The sequence below is a fragment of the Nicotiana tomentosiformis genome, chromosome 9 (assembly GCF_000390325.3).
Source record: "Nicotiana tomentosiformis chromosome 9, ASM39032v3, whole genome shotgun sequence".
NCBI lineage: Eukaryota > Viridiplantae > Streptophyta > Magnoliopsida > Solanales > Solanaceae > Nicotiana > Nicotiana tomentosiformis.
In genome coordinates this window covers 40,392,696-40,417,522 of record NC_090820.1, presented here as the reverse complement: position 1 = coordinate 40,417,522, position 24,827 = coordinate 40,392,696, and the positions used below count along the sequence as shown (strand labels likewise).

At 36.1% G+C, this 24,827-nt stretch overlaps 1 protein-coding gene across 1 annotated transcript; it reads right to left on the bottom strand.

Moving 5' to 3' along the window:
* Positions 1–12,070: 12,070 nt before the first annotated feature.
* LOC104105228 (protein phosphatase 2C 70) lies at positions 12,071–22,961 on the bottom strand. Its single transcript, XM_009613481.4, has 13 exons — positions 22,596–22,961; positions 18,796–18,985; positions 18,525–18,722; positions 18,247–18,422; positions 17,958–18,116; positions 15,537–15,680; positions 15,398–15,459; positions 14,919–15,054; positions 14,525–14,619; positions 13,036–13,151; positions 12,788–12,917; positions 12,428–12,482; positions 12,071–12,323 (listed from the first exon to the last, which is right to left on the bottom strand). Exons 1-13 carry the CDS (start codon positions 22,803–22,805, stop codon positions 12,162–12,164), a joined length of 1,833 nt encoding a protein of 610 aa, XP_009611776.1. The 5' UTR covers positions 22,806–22,961; the 3' UTR covers positions 12,071–12,161.
* Positions 22,962–24,827: the final 1,866 nt, after the last annotated feature.

Sequence of the window (24,827 nt, the reverse complement as noted above, 5' to 3'; positions counted from 1 at the left end):
TAGTTCTAAGGGATATTTACCCTCAAATCTAAGTTTAGATATGTTACTTCTATGCTATGGTGAATTGTGAGATTGTTGACTATTTACACACGTGATGTGGTTCTATTTGGGCCCTGTGGCAAAATTCGAGCGAGATGGCTCTTAGGGGTGTTGAATGATTGATTTCACCTTGGTTATGGTCTTCCTGTTGGTGGTATATAGTGATATTTGTTTCTCTATGGTTATGGCCATGCGCTTTGCGTGTTTGTTGATTAGTACACATATGGTTGTTGATAATGAGAGTTATGGCTCGAGTTAATCCTTGTGAACCGGTACTTGGATTGGGCACCCATCGCAGTGGAGTTATGTTGGGATGTGATCCCTTATGCTTATTTTGCGTGCTTGTTTCTCCTTGGTGTAATGGGTTCATAGCAATTATCTTTAGTGGTATTTGTTAGACTTGTTTGGTAGTTCTCTTATTTGGTTCTTTTTCCATCTTCAGCTATATTCGAGTTGTTGCTTGTTGGGTACGGATTGCGTCGTATGTGACTAGGTGGCATTTGATGTGGCTCGACGGTCGAATAGTTTCCACTGAGTGAGTGGTTATGAGTTTCTAAATATTTCTTACATCATTAGCAGTGTTGTAAAGGTTTGGAGCAATGTTATATTTGATATGAGGAATGTTACTGGTACCGGGTTTGGTAATGGGCAGCTATCATGGTCAGATATATTGTTGCGCACATATGAGCGATAGGTTACGTCGTGTGGTTATATCTCGGGGAAATATTTATTATTTTCTATAGCTTGTTGAGTTGTATATATTATGTATATACGAGAATTGGATTGTATCAGGAATTTCGAATGTTGAAATTTGGTTCTATGGCTGATATATTAAGGTTAAAGAAAGAATCTTCAGTTAGGTTGTGTTGATGGGCATATATAGGTTGATGTGATATGGTATCACTCATGTTTATGTGTAGGTCAAGTTTATACAATAATTTGATGGCTTTGGAACGACACTTGGAACGGTCAAGGACGAACGTATGTTTAAGTGGGGGAGAATGTAACGACTCGACCGGCCGTTTTGAGCTTTAGCATTCCATTCGATGGTTTGAGACTTTGAGTAGCTTCATATGATGTATTATGACTTGATTGTATGATCGGTTTTGGTTTTCGAGTGGTTCGGGATTGATTTGGAAGAATGACTCTTGGTTTGGAAGCTTTAAGTTGGAAGACTCAATCAAGGTTTGACTTTTGGGTAAACGGACTCGGAATCGGGTTTTGATTATTCCGATAGATTTGTATGATAATTTTGGACTCGTACATATATTAGGATTTGGTTTCGGAGATTCCTAAAAGATTTCAACACTATTTGTCAAAAGTTGGTAATTTGAAGAACTTAAGAGTTCATAAGTTTGACCAATAGTTGACTTTGATGTTATTAGACTCCAATTGGTGTTCTGAGACTTTGGATAGGTCTATATAGTTGAATTGAACTTATTTGCAAAGTTTAAAAGTAATCTAAAGTGTTTAAGTGTGATTCGTACACTCTTTTGAAAGAATGAAGATTTAACAACTTAAGAGAAATTTTATTGGGTTTGATCCTAGATTCTTTGTTGTGATGTTCTCGTGGGTGTTTTGAGGCTTTATATAAGTTTATATAATGTATTTGTACTTTTTGGTATGATTGGATGGGGTTCCGAGGGGCTTGGGTGTGTTATTGGTTGAGAAACTAGTTAAGTTAAGGATTTAGAGCTTGACCATGGTCAATATCGGGTCAAGATGACCTTTTTCGGCATTTTGAGTGCGCGAGCAAGTTCGTAGCATGTTTTATGATTGAAATGCATATATGGTTTGTTTACGGGAGGTTCTGAATGAGTTTGGGTGCTAAAGCGAAGATTATCAAATTGTTGGTTTTTTTTCTTGTGTAAATAATTACGAAAATACCATTTATGTCCCTGAAATTTTCAGACTTTCTTTAAAACTTCAAAGCATCATATCTCACTCATTTTAAGGTCAAATTGGGTGATTCAAAAGGTTATCTTAGTTGTAATATCGCGAGGATCATGTTGAGCTTATCAAATATAAGTTTTGGGATCATCTACTATTGGAGGGGATATTCTTTACTTGGATTGGGGTAAGTATTTCTTACTCGGATTTGTTTAAATTTCATGATTACAACCTTGAATTTAGAGATTGGTTGACGAATTGAATTGAATTGAAGAAATTGGGAATTTTAGTAAAACCCTTTTTAAATCATAAATTGATGATTTGAAAGGCCGATTTGTAGTCGGAATTGGATAAAATTAGTATGTGTGGACTCGTATCGGAATAGGTATTCGAAAGTTATGAGTTTTGTCGGGTTCCGGGGTGCGAGCCCTAGGTTGACTTTTTGAGTTGACTTTTTTTATTTTATTAAAAATTGAAGATTTATTATTTTAAATTATTTCATGTGCCTTTTATTTATGATATTAAGTTATTTTGGCTAGATTCGAGTCGTCCGAAGGTTGTTTCGTGTGGGATGACATTTCTAGAGTATTGTTTGGCTTGCTCGGTATTTGATTTGTCTTGTTCGAGTTAAGTAACATATCTAAACTTTGATTTGAGGGTAAATATCCCTGAGAACTATTATATTTGAGATGGGTTGGGGGTGACGCATGTGCTAGTGACGGGCGCGTGTGCGTGCACCAAAGTATTCATGATCTGGGTAGTTCTTAGGCTATTATGTGCTTTGTTTTGCTATCATGCTTATTTGATATCATGTTTTCTCCATTTATATGACTATGTGAAATATTACTCATGTTAGAATTCATGTCTAGGCTACCTGTTCAAATGTTTGAGACATGATAGGGCTATTTTTTCCATGTTGAGCTACTTGCCTTAGCTGTAGTCATATTGTTCAGTCATGATAGTTATAACTGCATGTTATATCTATGTCTTTGTGTACTTTTGATATGTTGTTTCACTTGTTATTGGTGTCCTTGTATGTGATACAAGTTTGAGTTGAATTTGTGGCACATTGTGATACTCCGTGTTGTATAATTGGATTATGTTTCTGTGAGATATGAGAAAATTGATTACTGATGTGGGACATAGAGCCGTGTTATGAGTTATGTTGGATTAGGTTGCAATGGATTGTTATTTGGATCGGGTTGAACGCTGGAATGGATTGTTATTTGGATCGGGTTGTACGTTGTAACATGCCATATTGGCTTTTGATTAGCGCTTGGACAGGATCCGCCCCTTCGGAGTCTCACATGCCAATATTGGGTGCAGGCGCAATGATATATACACGTGCTTTAGTGAGGAGCATTGATGCGAGGCACCCGTACAGTGCTGAGTGATTGTGTGTGCGATGAAGTGCGACATTTAAGACAGGCACCTTGAGTGTGCTGAGAGTGAGTGTACTTGATGATATCATTGTGAAATCATTAACTTGACATGTACATTTTACATGTAGGCATAGATATGTATTTTCCTCGTGCTAGACGGTAATATAACATTTGATGATTTGACATGTATATTCGATATGTAGGCATAGAGATATATCTTCTTCATGCTAGTCGGTAATATGACATTTGATGATTTGACATGTAGGCATAGAGATGTATTTTCCTTATGCTAGACGGTAATATGTCTTGACATATATATTGGCATGTAGGCATTACGACGTATTTTTCTCATGCTAACTGGTAAACGAAAAATTCTTATCTGGGAAATTGAAAAAACACAACCCTTTTGATAAACTCATACTTAGTTGATTTTCAGTGGTAAGATTTGGACTTTGACTGTTATACTTACAAAAATCATGTCTATTTTCCCGTAACTATAAACAAGCTGAGCATGATATCTCTTGAGTTATTTACCTTTACTGTCCTCATTATATTATTACAACTTGTTCTTCGCCATTGGTGTTGGACTCTGACCATCTTCCGAGCTCGTCACTGCTTTCAACCTGAGGTTAGGTTTGTTACTTATTGAGTACATGTGGTCGATTGTACTCATACTACACTTCTGCACCTTGCGTGCAGATCTTAGAGTTGATGATGTTATGCATGGCGGGAGATGTACCTGATTTTTGGATATAGTTACCACTTGCCTTTGGTAGCTTTAGATTTGTAATATGCTTATGTACATTTCAAATAGAGGTTGTATTTATACCAGCTTTGTAAATCTAAGTCGAAATACAATAATCTCCCAGAACTGGTCTAAATAGACGTACAAGTCTGGAATACAAATAGCAATACTATCTGAATAAAGACATAAAAGAGACATCAAGATTTCGGTCGAGATGCAAATCTACCCCATCTCTCCAATGTGCTCACAACAACATCTCATAGCTAGCCACAACTCGGTCCAACGCCTAGATCTTCACAATTGAGTGCAGAGTGTAGTATGAGTACAACCGACCCCATGCACTTAGCAAGTATCATAACTAACCTCGGCAAGGTAATAGAAGAAGAATTATAAATAATACTCGCTATTCACCTGTACATTTCATAAATCTCACAAGTACAGAGCAATAATATGATCAGTCATGAATCATAGATAAATCCACCTTGATAACAAGAAACATAACATAATCTACTCAGTTAATAATCCAGCATGTAAGGAAGATATGCAAATAAAACAGGTAAACAATCACGAAAATTGCAAGTAAAGAAGAAATGCAATAACCAAATCAAACACTGGCCAGTCTTTCCTCATACCGCATGTACACCATCAAGAGAGAAACATGAGAGGGTGACCTTAGGAGGGTGGATCCTTATCCACACGCTTCACGAAAAATTCATGTGTTGCACGGACAACTCACGTGCCAATAGTAACAATATCTCAAATATGCACGGCAACACATGTGCTATAATATCTCAACCGCACGGACAACTCATGTGCCAATAATCACAACCGCACGACCAATTCACGTGCTACCAGTCTAAACCTTATCACACAGAAAGCAGATATACAAGAATACATGTACATGAACAATGGATATCAAATTTTATACTCATGGATTGGTATAAGTGACATGCTAAGGTGTATTCATGTGCAAATTGTGCTACCATATCTCAAATCAGGAAATTCCATCACGAAAGTAGCAATTATCAGGTTTAATCACGAGATTAACCTCTATGTAACCTCAAACATGGTTCAAATCTCTCACAAAAAGGGGTATAAATATAGGAAACATTACTGTATGAAGCTTAGCAATCAATTCAAGGCGTATCACAGCCTAAGCACTACTCCGAGAATGAATAATACCCCGGTACACATACATGGGCTCAACCCCACACATGTGCATCACCCATAGCACGTAGTTATCACAAATAATTGAGGAAACTAGTGCCTCAATCAAGTTTAAGTAAGATACTTAACTCAAGAAAGCTAAATCGGTACTCTAAGAATCCCTTCCCGATGAATCAACCTCCGTACAGCTTGAATCTAGCCAAAATAACTTAATAACATCAATACAAGCCATAAGAAACAAGCTGAACAATTAAATCTAAGATCTTGATTCAATGATACAAAGTCAACCCCGGGCCCGCACACTGGAACCCGATAAAACTCAAAAATTTCGAACACTCATTCCGATATGAGTCAAAATATATATGTTTCATATGTGATCCTCACTTAACCGCCCGACCTCCCGCTTTTAGGTCCCTCAGTCGCATCTGCGGTCACTGCTCCTCTAGCCCAAAACTCGCATGTGTGCCTCCAAATTCGCACCTATGACTTCACATATGCGATCAGACTTCCACAGATGCAAAAACACCAGACTCAGCAAAACTTTAGCAATGCAACTCAATCCAAAATGATCTAAAATCAATCTAAAACACACCCGGGACCCCGTCCAAACACACTAACGATCCAAAAACATAACACGGACCTAATCGATGTCTCAAATAGTACAAAACAATATCAAAACTATGAATCGGACCTCAATTTAAGCCTAAGGAACTAATCCAAATTTTCAAGTTCATAAAATTCCGTCGAACATGCCTAAACAACTCAGAATAACTTTAAATTTTGCATGCAAGTCCCAAATGACACAACAAGCCTATTCCAACTCTCAGAACCACAATTCAAACTCGATATCATCAAATTCAACTCTCAATCAAACTTATCAACCTTCCAAACATTTAACTCTCCAACTTTCACCAAATAGAACCAAATCAACCTAGGAACCTCCAAACCCAAATATAGACATACACCTAAGTCCTAAATCCCCATACGAAACTATTGGAATCATCTGTCACGACCCTAAAAACCCCAATTTAGGGTCGTGATGGTACCTAGTCTCTAAGACTAGATAAGCCTAATACATGCTGAGATTTAACAAAAATAAATAACTTAGCTATTACAGTAAACTGATAAATAACATAATAAAGTTGAAACCGAATGATAGTAATATATGTCCAAATCCGGTAGTACGGAGTCATAAGCTCTAGTGATAGTAAACTAGGAATATCAATTACATCACTATCATAACCCAAAATCCACAAGTCGTGATAGCACATAACCCAACCCTCTAGATAAGCCAACAGTCACATGATTAACAATGAAAATGAAATAACATAATCCAATACCTAAACGGCATAAGAATACCATAATATATATGAGAATCAAGTCAAATTGCTACTAGAACTAACCCCAAAATTTGGTGTCAACAAGTACACGAGCAGTACTGAATAACAAGTTACGAAATAAATCCTTTAATACAACTGTCTGAATATGATAAATAGTAAAGATAAAGATAACAGGAAGAAAGCGTCAAGGACTGCGGACGGTATGGCAGCTACCTTGTAGTCTTCCAAATAGTTGGCACGACTCAAGCCTAAAAATCACCTGGCCGGATGTACCTGGATCTGCACACGAAGTGCAGAGTGTAGTATGAGTACAACCGACCCAATGTACTCGATAAGTAACAACACTAACCTTGGGTTGAAAGCAGTGACGAGCTCAAAACAATAATCAAATGCCAGTACCAATAACCGATAACAGTTCATAAAATACATGACAAACCATAGAAATAGTAAATCAATGATATCAAGTACAACTCGTTCTCATTTCATAAATTTAGGCATGCTTTCAAGTATAACAGTTTAAAACCCAACACGGATAAAGCAGGTCAATTACAAGTTAGAATGATAAAAGTACATCTTTATGCTTATATGTCAAGTATACACGTAAATTAACAATATCATAGAGTATTTACACTTAGCATTGTATGGGTGTCTGACATAACTGCTTATCATTAAGCATATATATGAAACATTGTGCCTGTGCCCACTGCTGGCATGTCAAACTCCAGAGGGGCGGATCCTGCCTAAGTGCTAATTATAATCACTTATCCCAATAATGAGGCCTGGTGCACGCGTCGCATCAAAATCAGTACCAAACTGGCTCTAAGGCTCAAGCTCAGTCATTTACCGTTCAAATCTCAGATGAACTCATCTCAAATATTCAATAAAATAGTTTTAAGCGATATCAGTAACATGTGAGGAATCAAATAAGAGGTACTGATAAAACAATATCATACACGAATATAGTATCATGACTGAGAACATGCGTGAAAATAGGGTATATAACTCAGAAACAAGAAGAATAGTTGTATCAAGTCTCAAGCAGTTAGCACATAGCCTAGACATGATGTCTAACATGATTCGCAGTTCAAATAATCAAACAAGTAGAGGGGACGCGGGGATAACATGATATGATAGAAACACAAGCCAGGTATTAGCCTAAAGGCCTCCCCAAACCATGAACAAACTGATGCATGCACACACGCCCGTCACCAAGCGCGTACGTCACCCCAATATCTTTCACATAACATAGTCCTTAAGGTTAAATACCTTCAAATAGAAGTTTAGAAGTGTTGCTTACCTCAAACCGCGCAAATTACAACTCCAACAAGCCCTTCCCACATGTATCGGCCTCCAAACGACTCGAAACTAGTCACAAACAACTCAATATCAAGAAATAATGATGTAGGAAACAACTTCAAATAATAAAGTTTCGATCTTTATCAAAATTAAAAAGTCAACCCAAAAAATCAATCCTAGGACCATGACTCAGAACCCAACAAAATTTACAAAATCCGAACACGCATTCAATTACGAGTCCAACCATACCAAAATCATCCAATTTCGACCTCAAATCGACCTTCAAACCTCTAATTTTCATTTTTGAAAAATTTCCACAAAATCTCCCATTTCTTCACTTTAATTCACCATTTAAATGCTAAAAACGAAGATGAAATAATGAAATATTAACAAATCCAAGTCAAAAACACTTACACCGATCCAAGACATGAAAATTCCATCCAAAATCGCCCAAAACCGTGCTCTATAACTCAAAATGTGAAATAATACTCTAACCCTCGATTTAGGATTTTAAATATTATGCTGCCCAGTTGTTCCTCTTCACGATCGCGGAAGTTCTCTCGCGATCGTGAAGCACAAAAATGCTGCCCAAAAAAATACATTTCGCGAACGTGAAGATTCAATCGCGAACGCAGTGCTTACTAGGTCTAACTCTTCGCAAACGTGAGCCCAACTACGCGATCGCATAGGCTTGAAGCCTTACATTCCAGTTGACCACTCCTCTTATGTGAACGCGTGATCCTTCTCGCGTTCGCGGTGACCTGAGACCACAAAGCTTCCCGAACTCACTCCAAGAATCATGAACGCGATGTACAATATTTGAAAGACCCTTCACAATCGCGGACCTTCCCTCGCAATCGCGTATAAGAAAACCAGATGCATCAGCAGTCCAACTAGTCCAGAATTAGTCGAACATGATCTGAATCACACCCGAGGCCCATACAAGCATACCAACGGGTCCTAAAACACAATACGAACTTAGTCGAAACCTCAAATCACATCAAACAACACCAAAATCACGAATCACACCCCAATTTAAGCCTAATGAACTTATGAAATTCTAACTTCTAAAACTAATACCGAATCATACCAAACCAACTCTGATTGACTTCAAATTTTGCATACAAGTCATAAATGACACAACGGACCTATTCTAACTTTCGGAACCAAAATTCGAACCTGATATCAACAAAGTCAACTCTCGGTCAAACTTCTCAACCTTCCAAACCTTCAACTTTCCAACTTTCGCCAATTCAAACTAAAATGACCTACAGACCTCCAAATCAACATCCGGATATATGCCTAAGTACAAAATCACCATATGAAACTATCAGAACCATCAAAATTTCATTTCAAAGTCATCTACACAAAAGTTAAACTCCAGTCTACTCTTTCAACTTAAACCTTCAACCTTGGGACTAAGTGTCACATTTCACTCTGAAACATACCCAGAACCAAACCAACTACCCCGACAAGTCACATAACCATAATTTAACATAGAAGAAGCGATAAATGGGGGAACGGGACTACAATACTCAAAATGACCGGTCGGGTCATTACAATCACTATTTTGAAATGAAAGTAAACAGTAGTAAAGTAAAGTTTCAGAAGGTGACTATGAGGCCTACGAGTGTAATGGCAGGTATACCTTGAAGTCTCCGTAGCAATTCTCAAACAGCTAACTAACATTCAGCACGCTCTGAGGTACCTGCATCTCCATAAAAATGTGTAGAAACGTAGTATAAGTACACCACAAATGGTACCCGGTAAGTATTAAGACTAACCTCGCTAGAGTAGTGGCAAGGTTCAAGTCAAGACACTCACTAGACATGAAAACCTGTGGAGAATTTTAATATAAAGCTAACAACGGAAAGTTAAAGCAATAAATAGCAACAAGGAGTAAACATGTAACAAAATAGCAAAATGATCAAAAACACAGTTAAATACAAGTGAAATAAATTAAAGAAAAGCAATAATAGTTCAAATAATCAAGTCGTTCCAACACAAAATATACAATAAGAATCATCACGAGATACCACACCTCATAATCACAAATTACAAATCTTCCTAATAACGCCACGTGAGCCTTGCATTTATTTTTAAAAATATTTTTCCCGAAATATATTCACGCGCTTTAGCCCCCTTATCTCGTCGGGTGTGCTTCAAAATGAAGTAACTCCCCTTGCTAGCAACACGTGCATAAAAACCCCTTATACCGTTGCATGCGCATTAATATACCACCTTTATGTCGCCGCATGCACATCTCATCACAACACAATAATCAACTCGCACCACACGTGCCCATATGCCACCACCTTACCAAAACAACAATACCAATATCAAAACAATACATAGCCCACAGCAAAACAACAGTGCAGCTCGTACAACAGCTAGAGTAGCACCTGCAGATCCATCAGTTGTCTCAGCTCAGGAGCAGGTTCCAGATGTGGTTGAGCCGGTAGGAGGCACCAACTGTGCCAATTGTGATTCCGGCTTGTATGTTCTAACCTACTTGTTGTAAAGCCCGACATTTTTGAATGTTTTATTTTGAACTAATTACAACTTTAGTTACATGTTTAAAATATGCTCGAAGTGTTAATGAAGCTATAGAGTGCTTTAAAGTTACATTATTGTTACTTAATTTCACTCTTTAAATTTTGTGAATTCACATAAATTTGGCAATGTTCCGCTTTTATGCTTGTGGCTAATAGCAATGGCATATCAAGGTATTTTAGAAAGTTATCTTCTTTTAGATTCTGCTCATACATTTGCATCAAAATTCTGCACATTTATTCCTCTTTTATAGTCCGCACATATCCCTATTCGTGTGATCATATTGAACACCATGCATCTCTAACACATTCAAGTTACCCCATTTTTATATGCCAGTGGCATATGTAATTGTTTCGAAGTCTAATTTTATGTTCTACATCAATCCCTATGTCGTTTTGTTCGAGATAAATAGTTCAATCGTAAAAATGAATAACAAGCAATGAGAAATTTATTTAGCTTCATCAACTCCTTCTTGCCACGTCCATTGGTTCTCTGTGTGTTCCATACTTGGCACCTTTCATTGTACGTTTATGGATTAGTGACTTTTTAGTGTCTTTCTTTTTCTTTTCATTTGTTAACTTCTTCATCTATGTTTCCTGATCCTGATATTAAGGAAAAGCATTGGATTGAATCTTTGACATATTCTCTATTCCAAAAGTAAAAATTTTATGTGGTATCCAGTTTTGCGTCGCTCATCGAATTTGTATTCATTTTTTCAAAAAAAGTTTAACTGTTACCCAATTTTTAGATAATTTCAGACACATTCACTTTTCTTTTCTTTTCTTCTTTGCTGCTATTTTCTTCTTCTTTGTGCTTAGAGTTTCTTCTTCTTCTTGATTGCAAAATGAGTTTGTTATTTTTATTGTTGTTTTGATAATTTGATGATTGAGATTTGTTCTTTATGATATTTCAATTTTCAAAGTTATCTTTTAAATTTGAGCTCATTCGGAGTAAATTAGGCATTGAATCGTGTATTGAATTGTTGAAATTCGAATAACAAGTTTATGTTTCAGAACTTAAGATTCGAAATCTGAAGTTGCATTTCAATATTTCAATAGATTGAACTAATTCAGATTCGAATTTCTAAAGTTGCATTTGAAAGATAGAAAAACTTCAGATTTGATTTTTGAAGTTGCATTGAAGAAATTGAACTACTACAAATCCGAGCAGGTACACTTTGCAAAATTTTATGCAATGCAGGTTCAACTTCAATAATGGCCCCCAAAAGTGGGTATATATATATGAAAATACACCTTCCAGAACTTCATTTTCTAAATAAAGAGGAAATAAAGAATTGGCCTGTACCGCGAAAGCTTTAGGTCAATACCTAAGTACTTCTGTCCATATTTTCACCTTTCATAATTCATAAAAAGGACAGTTCAGTGGCAGATACAAAATTTGAATGCTGTGATTCTGAGTTGAAAAATAAGTTCTGAAATGCACATCCAACTCTATCTGTATTTGTTATTCATATATATATATATATATATATATATATATATATATATATATATAGGATTCGAGCACGAAACTCTGAGTTCTACTGAATCTGCAAACACGCATTTTGATTCGCCACTGTTCAAATTCATCTCATTGGATGGTAGAGATATGACTACAGAGCTGGGAATTTGTCAATAACACGAGGGGTTGCACTAATATTAACAGAAGGTAACTGATCTTCAATTGAAGAAAAAAAAAGAGAGATAATCATCACTGTAATACTAAATATATGAAGGTGTGAAGTCAATCCTATGAATCAATTTTACAAGAAAGAATTCTATTGGTGGTGTCAAAATCTAAGAAAATTATGGAAGTGTTATCTTTTGTGCGCAATGTTCTGGCTTCGTTCAACAAAGAATTTGCTATTTTTTCTGCAGAAATTTCTTCATCTGTTGAGCTTCTCTCCTTTGTCTGCACATCATAAAATTTCAGCATATGGTTAAAGAAGCTATAGCTTGGGAAAGAATCGGGTGCCTCCCTCCTACACACAAGAGAATCATACAAAGTGCTCGTACCTGCTGGACTTGTTGAACTGCCTTCTTCACATTAATTACGTCCCAGAAGCCATCACTGGAGCAAATCCACAAGCATGTTTTAAGCCAAAAGTATAGTTTATCTATTAATCTATAGCACATATTGAAGAATCGGTAAGAAATGTACTTATTGATGTCCTAGAGTTCGACACAAGTATGTCAAGCCAACCCATGTCAGATAGATAACAAGATGGAAGATCACATACTTGACAAAGTTCATTTTTTCTTTAATTTCAGTAGAGGGTGAAGGGGAAACGAGGAGAAGGGAAAAATCAGGATAGAGAGAGAATGAAACAGCTCTGCCGCAATACATGAAATGACGTCAAATAAAGCTGGAATTACCTAGCTAACAGTGCAAATCCTTTGCTAGCTTGATGTATGTACACAACTTGACTAATATAAGGTTCTGAACTGAAGCGAGCATCTTGCTGTTTAAGAAATTTGTCTCCGAGCATACGAGCAAGGTTTAAACCTAGTTAAGAGCAAGCAAATCAGTTGCTGGTTGATCATTGAGGTTCTACAGGGGATATACAAGAACAACAGAGAAAAAAAAAATTTGGAAAGGATCAGAGACAAAAGATTTTACTCACCACATAGTCTTGTTTCCCCATCTTTTAAAGGATCCCCTGTTGCTTGGATACGCATCCTTTCAGAGTAACTAGTTATTCTGTGATCTTCAGTCATTTTTGTCAGCTTCCCGTCAATACTGCCTCAAACAAAAACAGAATGAATGAGTTTAAACTAATAAGTGGTTTATAATAAGTATATATCTTAAACTGCTTCTAAACCTTCACCGGCATGAGTTGACAAGGTATTGCATTAAGACAACTTATAGCTGCATAACATCTCACTAAAGCATAGTCCATACAAACATGAACTACGAACTGTCAATCAATCAACAACTAATCCTCAACTAGTTGGATCAGCCATATGAATTCTAGTTATCCATTGCGCTCTATTCGAACCCATTTTATTCTAATGCTAAATAGTATTTTGTTTTATAAGTGAATTAAGGATGCTCTAAAAGTAAAGGTTCTCTAAATCTCCCACTATCTCCAAACTAACAATTTCTTTAATAGCAACGATGTTTGTGCCAAGTTATACACACATTGACTACTTACACCAATATAGATACCAGGTAACTCTACCCACTAAAACGTAGGCAGATGGGAAAAATCACCGTCTATTTTTTCCTCTGTTAGGATTCAGACTCTGATCTCCTATGGTTCATAATTCCAGCTTTATCGATGGCCAGACCACACCATGGGAAGCAGTCCAAGTTAACATATAAGTCTTGAACCACATAAAAATTTCATGAAAACAGTGGACCTGATGCAAGAAACAATATTTGGATCTAAATCCTAATTGGTTGGTATTGCTTGTATAGAACCTTTGCTTCCATTGTGTTGTGTTCTTAGGATAAGTCCACATCAAAGTTCAGTGTCACGCAGTCACACCTACAAAACCGATGCATCTGGACGTCCATATAAGACATGGTGAAACCATTTCAGGCAAACTACTCCTAATTTTTCTTCTATGCATGTTGTTTGGAACCTTTTGTCAAATGAGATCATCTCTAATCTTGTACGATTGCAGATCCCTTCTACGACACTCATTTGATGAATATGTTGGGCTTTTGAGTTTTGAGGCCCAATATTAACTCTGATATAACATTTTTGGTTTCACACAATGTATGATGAAATTTTGCAGACTGCATATTAGGCCAAGTTAGAGCTGCAACATATTAACAGATAAATGGTTTATGTTTCTGTAACATTGCAAAATATTAAAGCTCAATCTCTCTAATAAAGATAAATGTCAATATTACCAATTCAAGGCATAAATCTCGAAAGTTGGAATTCATAGTTCGAAGAATCGAGGTATTAGTCGTCTGAGCAGAAGTAATTGAGAAGATAAAACTATGAGAACTATAGAAAATTAGACTATAGATCATGCAAAGTAAACAAAGATCATTATTACACACAATACAAGAATGAAGAACGCCTAAAGCAACCAAAGGCCATATGGAAATGCAGCCAGTTAGCAAATGAAATTACTGATGAAAGTGTGGGGACGCACTTTACAACACAAGCTGAATCTCCAACATTTGCACATTGCGCATAAAAGTTTTCATGATCATCAGCCCAAACCAGAAGCACTGTTGCAGTACATCCCTAACAGATTTGATTGTCATCAATAAGGAAAATATTAGTAAATCCAACAAACTAAAACCTTTTAACAGCTTTAATGTGCAGCACGAACTTAGTAATCAAATAAAAACAATTAATATCCTGTAAGAATGCAAATAAACATGAGAACAAGGGAAAGCTGCATCAGCGCATGGACTTAACCACAAAATTCTTCGCTCAACTCACAACATTCATATAAATAAACTTGTTACACACAGAGATAAAGCTTTAACCAGGTGAATAAAGCTTATAAGATATACTACAAAATAAGTCTAGGTAAAAACCTCATAGTGGTGATCTATACTCGCTTCAGTTTGAGAGAATGCTTCTCTAAGAACATCTGAAGCATCACATTGTGACAACACCCTCTCCCTTCTAAATGAATCTGACAAGATGCTAGCAACTATCTGAGGCATTATTCTGTATAGGGACAACAAAAATCCACGAAGATAAATTAGCACATAGGGGTGACAAAGAATTTGCTCACCTAGCAAAGACAGTAACAATGAATTCAGTAAATCCAACTAAAGATTTAATTTTTAAAATTTCATTCCAAAATTGCAATGAAAAAAGAAGATATGATATGATCCAGAATAAAGAATGTTTTCGAGAAAATTTTAGCCTATGCCATTTTTCAGCAGAAAAAACAACCAATTGCTTTGTGACTGTTAAATTGAAGAAAACATCATGTATGATTTCTTTGGGTCAACATTACCTTTTATTTTTACTGGTGGAGTTACATAACACAGTGATTATAACTTACTTGCTGACAGACGTTGCAGCACCAGCTCCTCCGTGTCCATCGCATATCCCAAACAATCCAAACTACAATGGCAAATATACAAATTTCTTGATCATTATCTTGACTGGTAAGATAATATAAGCCTTTCAATTGTCCAAACCTTATCCGTCCCGGGAACAGGCCAATGGTAATAACAAACATCTTCCATAGGCAGCTTCTTTCCTCCTCGACGTACGGCCATGGCATCTGATGCGACACCAATCCCAAATGGGACCTGATGCTCACTTTGGGATCTAATTTGTACCTGAAAGAGAAAATATTACATGGCAATGAGCACCTACGTTCACGCTTGCAATCATACATTAGTTAAACGTTACATTTATTATTCTCTTTTGGTTTGTCTGGAAAACATGTAAGCTTTTCTCAAATGGCAAATCGTAAGATTTTAAACCAAGGATAATGGTATAATTTTGTGATTAATTGACTCCAATATAGGTTTTCTGTCAAAATATTAGTAACTTCTAAGTCACACAGCTCAAACTTTTCTTCATGATGTCTATCCGAAATCAAACCAGACTGTTAAATAGTAAGAGGTAACACATTTTAGAGAGATTTTCTTCTTTACTGCCATTGAAAAAATTGGTTAAGTCACATAGGACTCAGCTTATGAATTGGAAATTATGATTGCCAGCCTTTTAGCTCGAGACAGGATAAAAAGCCTCACTATAAATAGAAACAGCCGGGATAATACTTACCAAAATAAACACAATTACAGTAACAGTAACAGCTTAAACATGAATAGATATACGAAGAGAACTAAGGTAAGAACTACACAGTATTGTGCAATTAAAGACAATTGACAACAGACGATGGTAGGTTGCTTGAGAGGTCATGGTTGTTCACTAAGACTATGAGTCTATACAACAGTACAATAAAAAAAAGGCGTACTATACCAGAATATTGTACACTCCCCACTACTGCCTCTGTTCACTAACACTATGAGTCTATACAACAGTACAATAAAAAAAAGGTGCACTATACCAGAATATTCAAAGAACTAATTTGGATTACAAGGGCAAAACCGACCAACTTTGGTCCAGATTTAGGTATTGAAAATTTTACCTTTCTGGTAATAAAACGTGTAAATTTTGAGCTACGTGTAAAGACACATCCAAACACAAAAGCTAGAATCTAGAAATATCAAATTGTGGTCAAAGAGGATGGGTTCACTCCATAATGTTAGTAGGTAAATCTTCCTGTGAAGGTAATATAAACCTGTTAGAAATCACTCCTTCCCACTCTATCCTCGACTCATTTGTTTCACTAACTCGTCCTTTGGTTCCTTCATAGGCCATACTGTGCAATCCAACAACAACAACAACCCAGTATAATCCCACTAGTGGGGTCTGGCGAAGGTAGTGTGTACGCAGACCTTACCCCTACCCTGGGGTAGAGAGGTTGTTTCCAATAGACCCTCGGCATCCTTCCCTCCAAGAACTCCCCACCTTGCTCTTGGGGTGACTCGAACTCAACCTCTTGGTTGGAAGTGGAGGGTGCTTACCACCAGAGCAACCCACCTTGTCCATACTGTGCAATCCATCTTCTGGAAATATCAGATATTAGTTTTTTATGAAAGAACATACAAATGTTATTTTTTTATTAACTAAATAGTATTTTCAATAACGGTGATGTTCAGGCCAGCGCGTTCGTGCACCTCAAGTAATTCATTGAGCACCCACAGACTCCAGTAGCACTAGTATGGGTGGGATAAAGCCAACCAAGACTTAAGCAGATGCAAAGAATTACTAGGTCGCCTCTGTTGAGATTCAAACCTTGGTTTCAAGGTCATCACCTTGCACCTCTACGACCACTAAGCCACCCCGTCCGGAAAATTATTAAAAGAAAATTTGATACGTTATTAGATCAACTTTTTCTATTGAAAAACCAAGCTAGGATTCCTTTACCGCGTTTGTATCATGCAAAAAAGGTTATTTTAATCTGTTTCTAAATCCTACTTTGCTATTCCGTATTCACCTTGTCGTGATTGGTTTCAACTCTCATTTAATCAGGCGAGATCAAATTAGCCATGTTCAGTAGAATAAGGGGCAAACTGCAATTTTCGTGATCCATCTGTAGCTAATCCTTGTATACCTATAACACTTAAAGCATCCAAATTTCAGTCACATGAAATGAGCCTATTTGGTTTCTTTCACATGAAATATTAGTTCTGGAAGCTGCTAGAGCATACGAAGGACATTAGTGCCATGAAGTTTCCCTTCTTGATGGTGCTCCTTGACTATAGTAGTCCAATTGTTTTATAGCAACTTCTTGGTTGTAAATTTTGCAACAAATAAATTTTATTAGCTTTTCAAATAGCCAGCATTGGATATAGTTACACATGAAAGTATTAGAAAGCAAAGATACTCTGTCTCCATTAGAAATTGGTGCCTTTATTTAGAGGGGAAGGATCACGAAGGAATTGGTTATCTTTTTAATATATTTTGTGGGAGGAGGGATGAGTCCATCTTCAAAACAAGAATCTTAGTAAAATGACAACAGCACAAAGCCCATACGCACTTACAAATATTTGCGAAGTTGTGCCAAGCGTTATTATGTCTCCATTTGCAAGCTCAACTGGATCGCCCCACTGTCTGCTCCCAGAATGAGGACTATGGACAGCACGGGAATTAACTAGTGTGCCGTTCAAGCTACCCATATCAACGAGCTCCCACCTCAATTTCTGAAACAATAGAAGTGAAATGTGCCTTCTACTTTATTTTCTTTCGTAAATAAATAACTAAGAAACATAACAATATGTTATTAACATCTGCCAAGATCCATATGAAACCACAGATTTTCAATGGGCGTACATTTATATTCCAGTTTATCATTGCATGCTTGCCAGAAATTTCTGAATCCTTGAGCAAGATATCACTAGGTGTCACTCTTCCAAGAGTAAGTGGAAGCCTAGATGTATTTGTTGATTGCATTGAATGTTGAAGACCTTGACAAGGTCCCGAGATAACCTCCAGCATGAGGATGCTTCCTGCACTTCTAAAAGAAAAATATGATGACACTGTTTACACATACTGTCAATCAAAAAGTGTAGAAAACATCAAGCACTTGTCACAGTGATAGAAGAAATTACTTTGATCTTTAGTATCTTTTGGAGCAAAATCTCCAAACTTTTCATTCTGTATTGCCACATTTGGTCTGTACTTTACATCTTCCGATCTTATGTGTTTCTGCTCTTCTGCTAACTGATTAATCACAAATGGACGCTTAAGCGTCTGGCCAATAGAAATATCTTCTGAAGTATCACAAACATCCAGAACAAAACTGTCGCCTGGAAAAAGCAATTTAAGTTATGATCTATAAAGAACAAAAAGCCAATCAACAAGGAAGGAAGCGTTATATACTATGCATTAATTGAGGATTTATGGAGGTCAGCCTTTGTTTATGAACAAGTCCCTGAGTCCAGGGTGAACCATAAGCCCCTTGATTCTGGTGACTGCCTGCATCGTGAGCATAACTTCTAGAATATTCATGACTCTGGCTTTCAATAAGATGCAAATCATCTGAAATAAGAGGCCTCTCTACATCATCAGCCTACATAAAAATATAATTACAGCAATTTCAAAAGAATGCACAAGAAGGGGGTGGAGGAAGGAAGGGCCAAGCTTATACTTTATAAACAAGAATTATGAAACAACTAAGAAGACATTAAGGTAACCACAGGATAAGTGGTAGCTCCATTAGCATCATTTGTAAGTGATTCATATCAGTCAGTCAATAGTAACATAATTTTGCATAGGATCAAGATAGTCCACACCCTACATTGAGAGAGTCCTTTTCTTTGTGTGTGTGTGCACGTGCGGGGGGGGGGGATTTAATTAATTAGTAAATACATTGGAATTTTTGTAAGGACTAAACGAACATTCACCAAGAGCAACGCCTAAAACGACCAAAGCATAACGTTCAAAAATTTATCTCTGTGCTTTTATATGTTAAGCATTGTCAGATTTTAGAAAGCCAGGGCACTGGGACAAGGCAAGTACTAAAAAGTTTGGCTGGCCAACTAGATCTCTTAACAACTTCAATATTGGATATCTTACAGTTTAAAAACAAGAATAAACTTGGAAGAGGTGGGCAAATAAAGTAAGAAAAGTATAACGTGGAAAAGGAACGAGTAGTGTAGACGTGATCGGACACCTTCACTCAAACGTTAAAGTCAATACACATAAATTGTTGCAATCTATAGAAGCTCTGTTTCATCTTCTTCTTTTTTTGATAAGGAAAGCTCTGTTTCATCTTAAGAAGTTTTATAAATAGGAGTAGTAGAGTGCAGAAGAATTAATCCCTCACCAATATCCACGTACTATACTTTGGTCAAAGAGTGATACTTGAAGAGCTGAATTATCTATTTATAACATTATGTTGATAATCTAGAGTCTCTAGGTGCTAATATGATCTATCAAATCATCTAGAATTAAGAATCTAGCATTGCTTTTTCAAAATATACGAAATCCCTCCATCGAAAATTGAATGTGCATTTGACTTTCTTAGCATCAGATAGGAATCTCCTAATTAATGTTACAGTCTTTACACACTATTATAACCAATAAAGCTTTAGATAATAGCAGCTAAATAGAGATTAGTTTCTTCTGTATAATCATGCAAAGCAGAAAAAATAATAACTAATATTACCATAAAAATAATCCATAAAGACCTTAAATATTCAACTGTAAGATCCAATTAGAAACAAATGAGATATCAAGTGTTTTTTCAGTAACGCTAATAGAAATATATTCAAGAACACATTTAGATAGATAAAAATATCCCTTTCTTAACACTATAAACTTTTGAATGAAGTGATCACACAATTCAACACAAAAACAAAGCAAGCAAAAATCCTAGTCAAGTCTCCCATCACCCATCAAAGATTTTTCCACGTGCTAAGAAAATAATCTTACCACACACAAAGAGACATCTTGACGAGATAATTAAATAGGACGACCCCACTTCAACAACTTAACCTTTTAAATGAAATAGTCACACAGTTTTAGAGCAAACATATGTCCTAGGTTAAAATCCTCACTACCACTCATCATCAAATTTTCACATACTTACACTAGGATAAAGAATCCGATCTCACGTGAAGGGTGTTACATCATAACTAAGTAAAATTATCCCCATCTAGTAGCTTAAACTTTTAAACGAGGCGGTCACACAATTCAACCACCAAAAGTACATTATTACTTGAGTTTTCTACATGGTTTTGCAAGGTAAATGAGAAAATACTAACTTTCAGCAACATTTAGAGCGTCAAATCAACTAAAATTTTGTATTAGCTCAATAATCCCCTCTGGAAATACTACTCCTAGAATAGACAACTGCAAACACTTCACTCTATCGACGTACAAGAGTAATGAGACATATTGGCAACACAGACAACACCACCAACAGAAAAACATCTACAAGAGATTGTCGTATAACTCTGGAACCTTTTCCTTTATGCTAATTTCCAAAAGTTATCCTTAAAAAAAGGGTGCAATAGCATTTGACTTAGTCCTTGCATCCATATGATAGGAATTATTACTTTGTCAACAATGTGTGTCACCGGTGCTTATGCTTGATTTTTTCCTTTTTCCGATAAAATACAGCCATTAAGAAGACAGTTAAAACAAAAGATCCATATAGGTGATACCAACTAGTTAGGACTAAGTCTTAGGGATCTTTTATTTATTTTTTGGGTAATAAGATGGGATTAAGACTTAGTTATTGTTGTTTAACCCGTATTAGGCCTGTGCCAGTCAGGAGTTTTTTATTCTGGTCAGAGACAATCATGTCTATGTAAGTACAATTGAAAGGTTTAGAGAACACCTAATTTGCCTTAAAAGAGAAATTATTTAGTACATGAAATTGGTGTGGAAAGAGTGAAATGAATATAGAGGATTAATTCAGCTGACCACACCTAAATTAGAACTAAGTCTTGGTCGATTGATCGATTGATATTGATAATACAACAGTGCATGATATCTAGGTCGCCATCTAGATAGTCAATATCTACTCTTCTTTTTTTTCTCTTGGGCCTTACTCATAAAAATAAAATATATATCTAGATAATGAACTAAATATATTATAAGCCTATGCTAGCTGAACCTGTCATTTCCCTTCACATCACATGATGGATGAGGTAGGAAATAGGTATTTGTAATAATTTTAGTACTTCAGATGGATTCTCCAAACGCCTCAAGTGTACCTTTGCAGATACGTATCATGTCTAATACCACATTAGGGTCCCCAAAACGAAATTTTGAACTGTGAGTATCCAACTACTAGCAAGTAAAATCTCACCGGAGGTACGGGTAAATCACCTCTTAGAACCACCTAGGTGACATACATAACAATGCAGTTAACTCTTAAAGAAAACAAAAATAAGTTCCTCATTTCCTTGAAACTTTAATTGCACTGAAGTTTTGGGATCGCATTGGTGTTCACAGTTCCTAATAGGGCATGAGAAACTTTTCCAAGAGTAAAGTTTCTCCTCTGTCCAAGCTCGCTCGAAACTCAAATGCAATGTGAAAAACATGGTCTCCCTTAATAAAGGAACCAGGCTGAGCTGCCCACTTTCAACCACTGAACTAGGCAACTATACCAACTTCCAAAATTAAGAAAGTTTCAAACTTTGACATCCTCTAATACAATTGAGCAGAACCAACATGATCCATCAATCACATTACCATCTCCTTAAAACTACAATCAATGAACTACACCTCAAGCCCAAACAAAGATGGATAGGCTATAAGAATCCTCTATAATCTTTTCCTTCTATTCGGCCCCACGAGAACTATAAACCCTAGCAAATTTATTCCAAGCAATAAAAATTACAATCTTGTTTATATTTCACCCACATTAGAAACAAATATAATTAGAGTCAGGCATAAACAAGAATCAAAACCCTATGACCAAATTACAGAAAAGACCATTTCTTGTTATATTTGCAATCATCCTAAAAACATTTAAGGTCAGGCATAAACAATAAGCAAAACCCCTACAACCCAATTGCAAAAAGACAATTTCTTGTTATATTTATATCATCGAGCAATTTTGAGGTAGGCATAAGAAATAAGCAAAACCCCTTCAACCGAATTGCAGAAAAGATCATTTCTTGGCAAATTTACATTTAAAAAAAAAATGGAAATGGGGCTAATCTAACCTTGATGATGTTCTTGTTGCGAAAGACGGAGTTGGAGGAGACAGGAGAAGAGTAAAAGAAACGCCATGGCTTATACTTGCAGGCGATAAGGATAAATAAGAGGATCAAAAGGAGCATAACAATAATAACAATAAAAATGCCCTCTTTCGATAAGACAATGTTGCTGCTGCTAAGAGTGGTCATGTTCATGGTATCATCAGCACCTGGCATTGCGAGAAGCTCGCTTTGAAAATTGAAAATGATGAGAGAGAAAAAACAACACCCTAAATTCTATTTCAACTCTATTCCTATTAAAATCCAATCAATCTTCTCTCGGCTTTGCGACAACCTCGCTTTGAAATGGTCGCATTTATTTTTCTCCTCTTTGTTTTCTCCATCCAAGAATGAACCCCTTTTTATATACTGTAATAATTTTTTTCTTTTTATTTTTTGGTATAAAATACTGTACTACTCTAGTTTGATCTGATTTACTAGTAATATTAAAAGTATATGCATACACGTATTATTACAGAACTTGTAGAAGAAATGAGAGAGTGGTTCTTTTGGATTTGCATTAACATACACACATGGAACTGTCATGTGTCAACGATCTAAATCTGATAGTGGCAAATGTTAATGGACCTTACTTGGCAGATGGGATTTGCCTCAATTTTGTTTCTTACTTACTCCCTCTCTTCAATTTTATTCGTTAATAAATTTTTATTTTTATTTGTCATTTATGCATATTAAGTGAACATAAATTTTTTTTTCTTGTTTTACCCACAATATTTATTACTTATTTTAAATTATTTTCTTAAATTCAATAAAATATCCATTAATTAATATGAATATCATAATAAATTATACACTTCATTTATTATTTCTTACGGGGCGTGAAAAATCAAAACGCATCAAGTAAAAGTGAACGAAGGGAGTACATATCTTGCTTCTATCTTTAATAATTTCATAAAATGAAGTGTTTTTTATTATTGATCCTTATTTATGCAATTAATTTTCTTCTACCTAATTTCAATTCCGTCAAAGAATTACAAGTCTATATTACTGAAGATCTACAAGTTAGGCAATTCAAAAGTATATTTTATGAGTATTATATTAGTGTTTGGAAGGGTGCCAACTAAGGGTGTTCGTGTTTGATTTAGTTCGATTTTTAAGAAACCTAACGGTATTTCTCTTCTCTTCTTCTTCTTGTAATCAAAAAATAAATTCCCTCCTTTACCAACTTATAATCCTTTTTTCCAAAAGTCTCATAGAAAAGCTTGGTCCTAGTGAAAGGAATAATTCCTAGTCATCAGTATATTCTATGGCTGACAGTTTATAAGAAGTTATCAAGGCTCCAGAAATGGGGAATTCATGTCACGATCCAAATTTCCCTCGTTAGGATGTTCTGACGACACATAATCTCTAAAATTGGGTAAGCCTAATACTTATTGAATTAATAGAAAAATTTGACCAACAATTAATAATTTGGAAATAGAACCTTATTACACGACTTACAATTCCCAAAACCGATATTACAAGTCATAAGCTCTACTGAGTTTACTACAAAAACCTCTAAATACAACTATTTGGAAATAGAGATAAACAGTGCAAGTACAATACATAAGGTGACTCTGAGGCCTGTGAACGCAACAACATGTTTACTTGAGTCTCCACAACAAGATCCGTACAACTAGCTAGCAATCGACTAACTCTGAATTACCTCGATCTGCACAAAAATGTGCAGAAGTGTAGTATGAGTACATCACAACGGTATCCAGTAAGTATCAAGACTAACCTCAGTGGAGTAGTGACGAGGGACAGTCAAGACACCTACTGGACTAGATAACGTGAACAAGTATAGGTATTGGACTAATAGAGTATGATATATCTACAGAACTATGCATAATGACAACAATAATACGGTGCTTGCAATAGGAAATAGAAACAACAATTTGCAGCGGGACACCACAAGTGATAACGCAGTAGAGTAAGCTGGACACTGTTTAAATCTGTGAAAAACAAATAAAGGAAAGACAAGTAGCAACTTGATAAGAATAACCGCTTTCGCACCAGGTTTATTAAATAATCCCCACGAGGTACCAAACCTCAAAACTCACACAATTCATGGGGCCCAATTCATGAACCCTAATCATTTGGCATCATGTGCCCTCATTACAACTGATGACTGCACGGACGACTCACGTGCCAATAGAACAAATCTCACATATAAGACAGGTAGACGAAGTACGTACA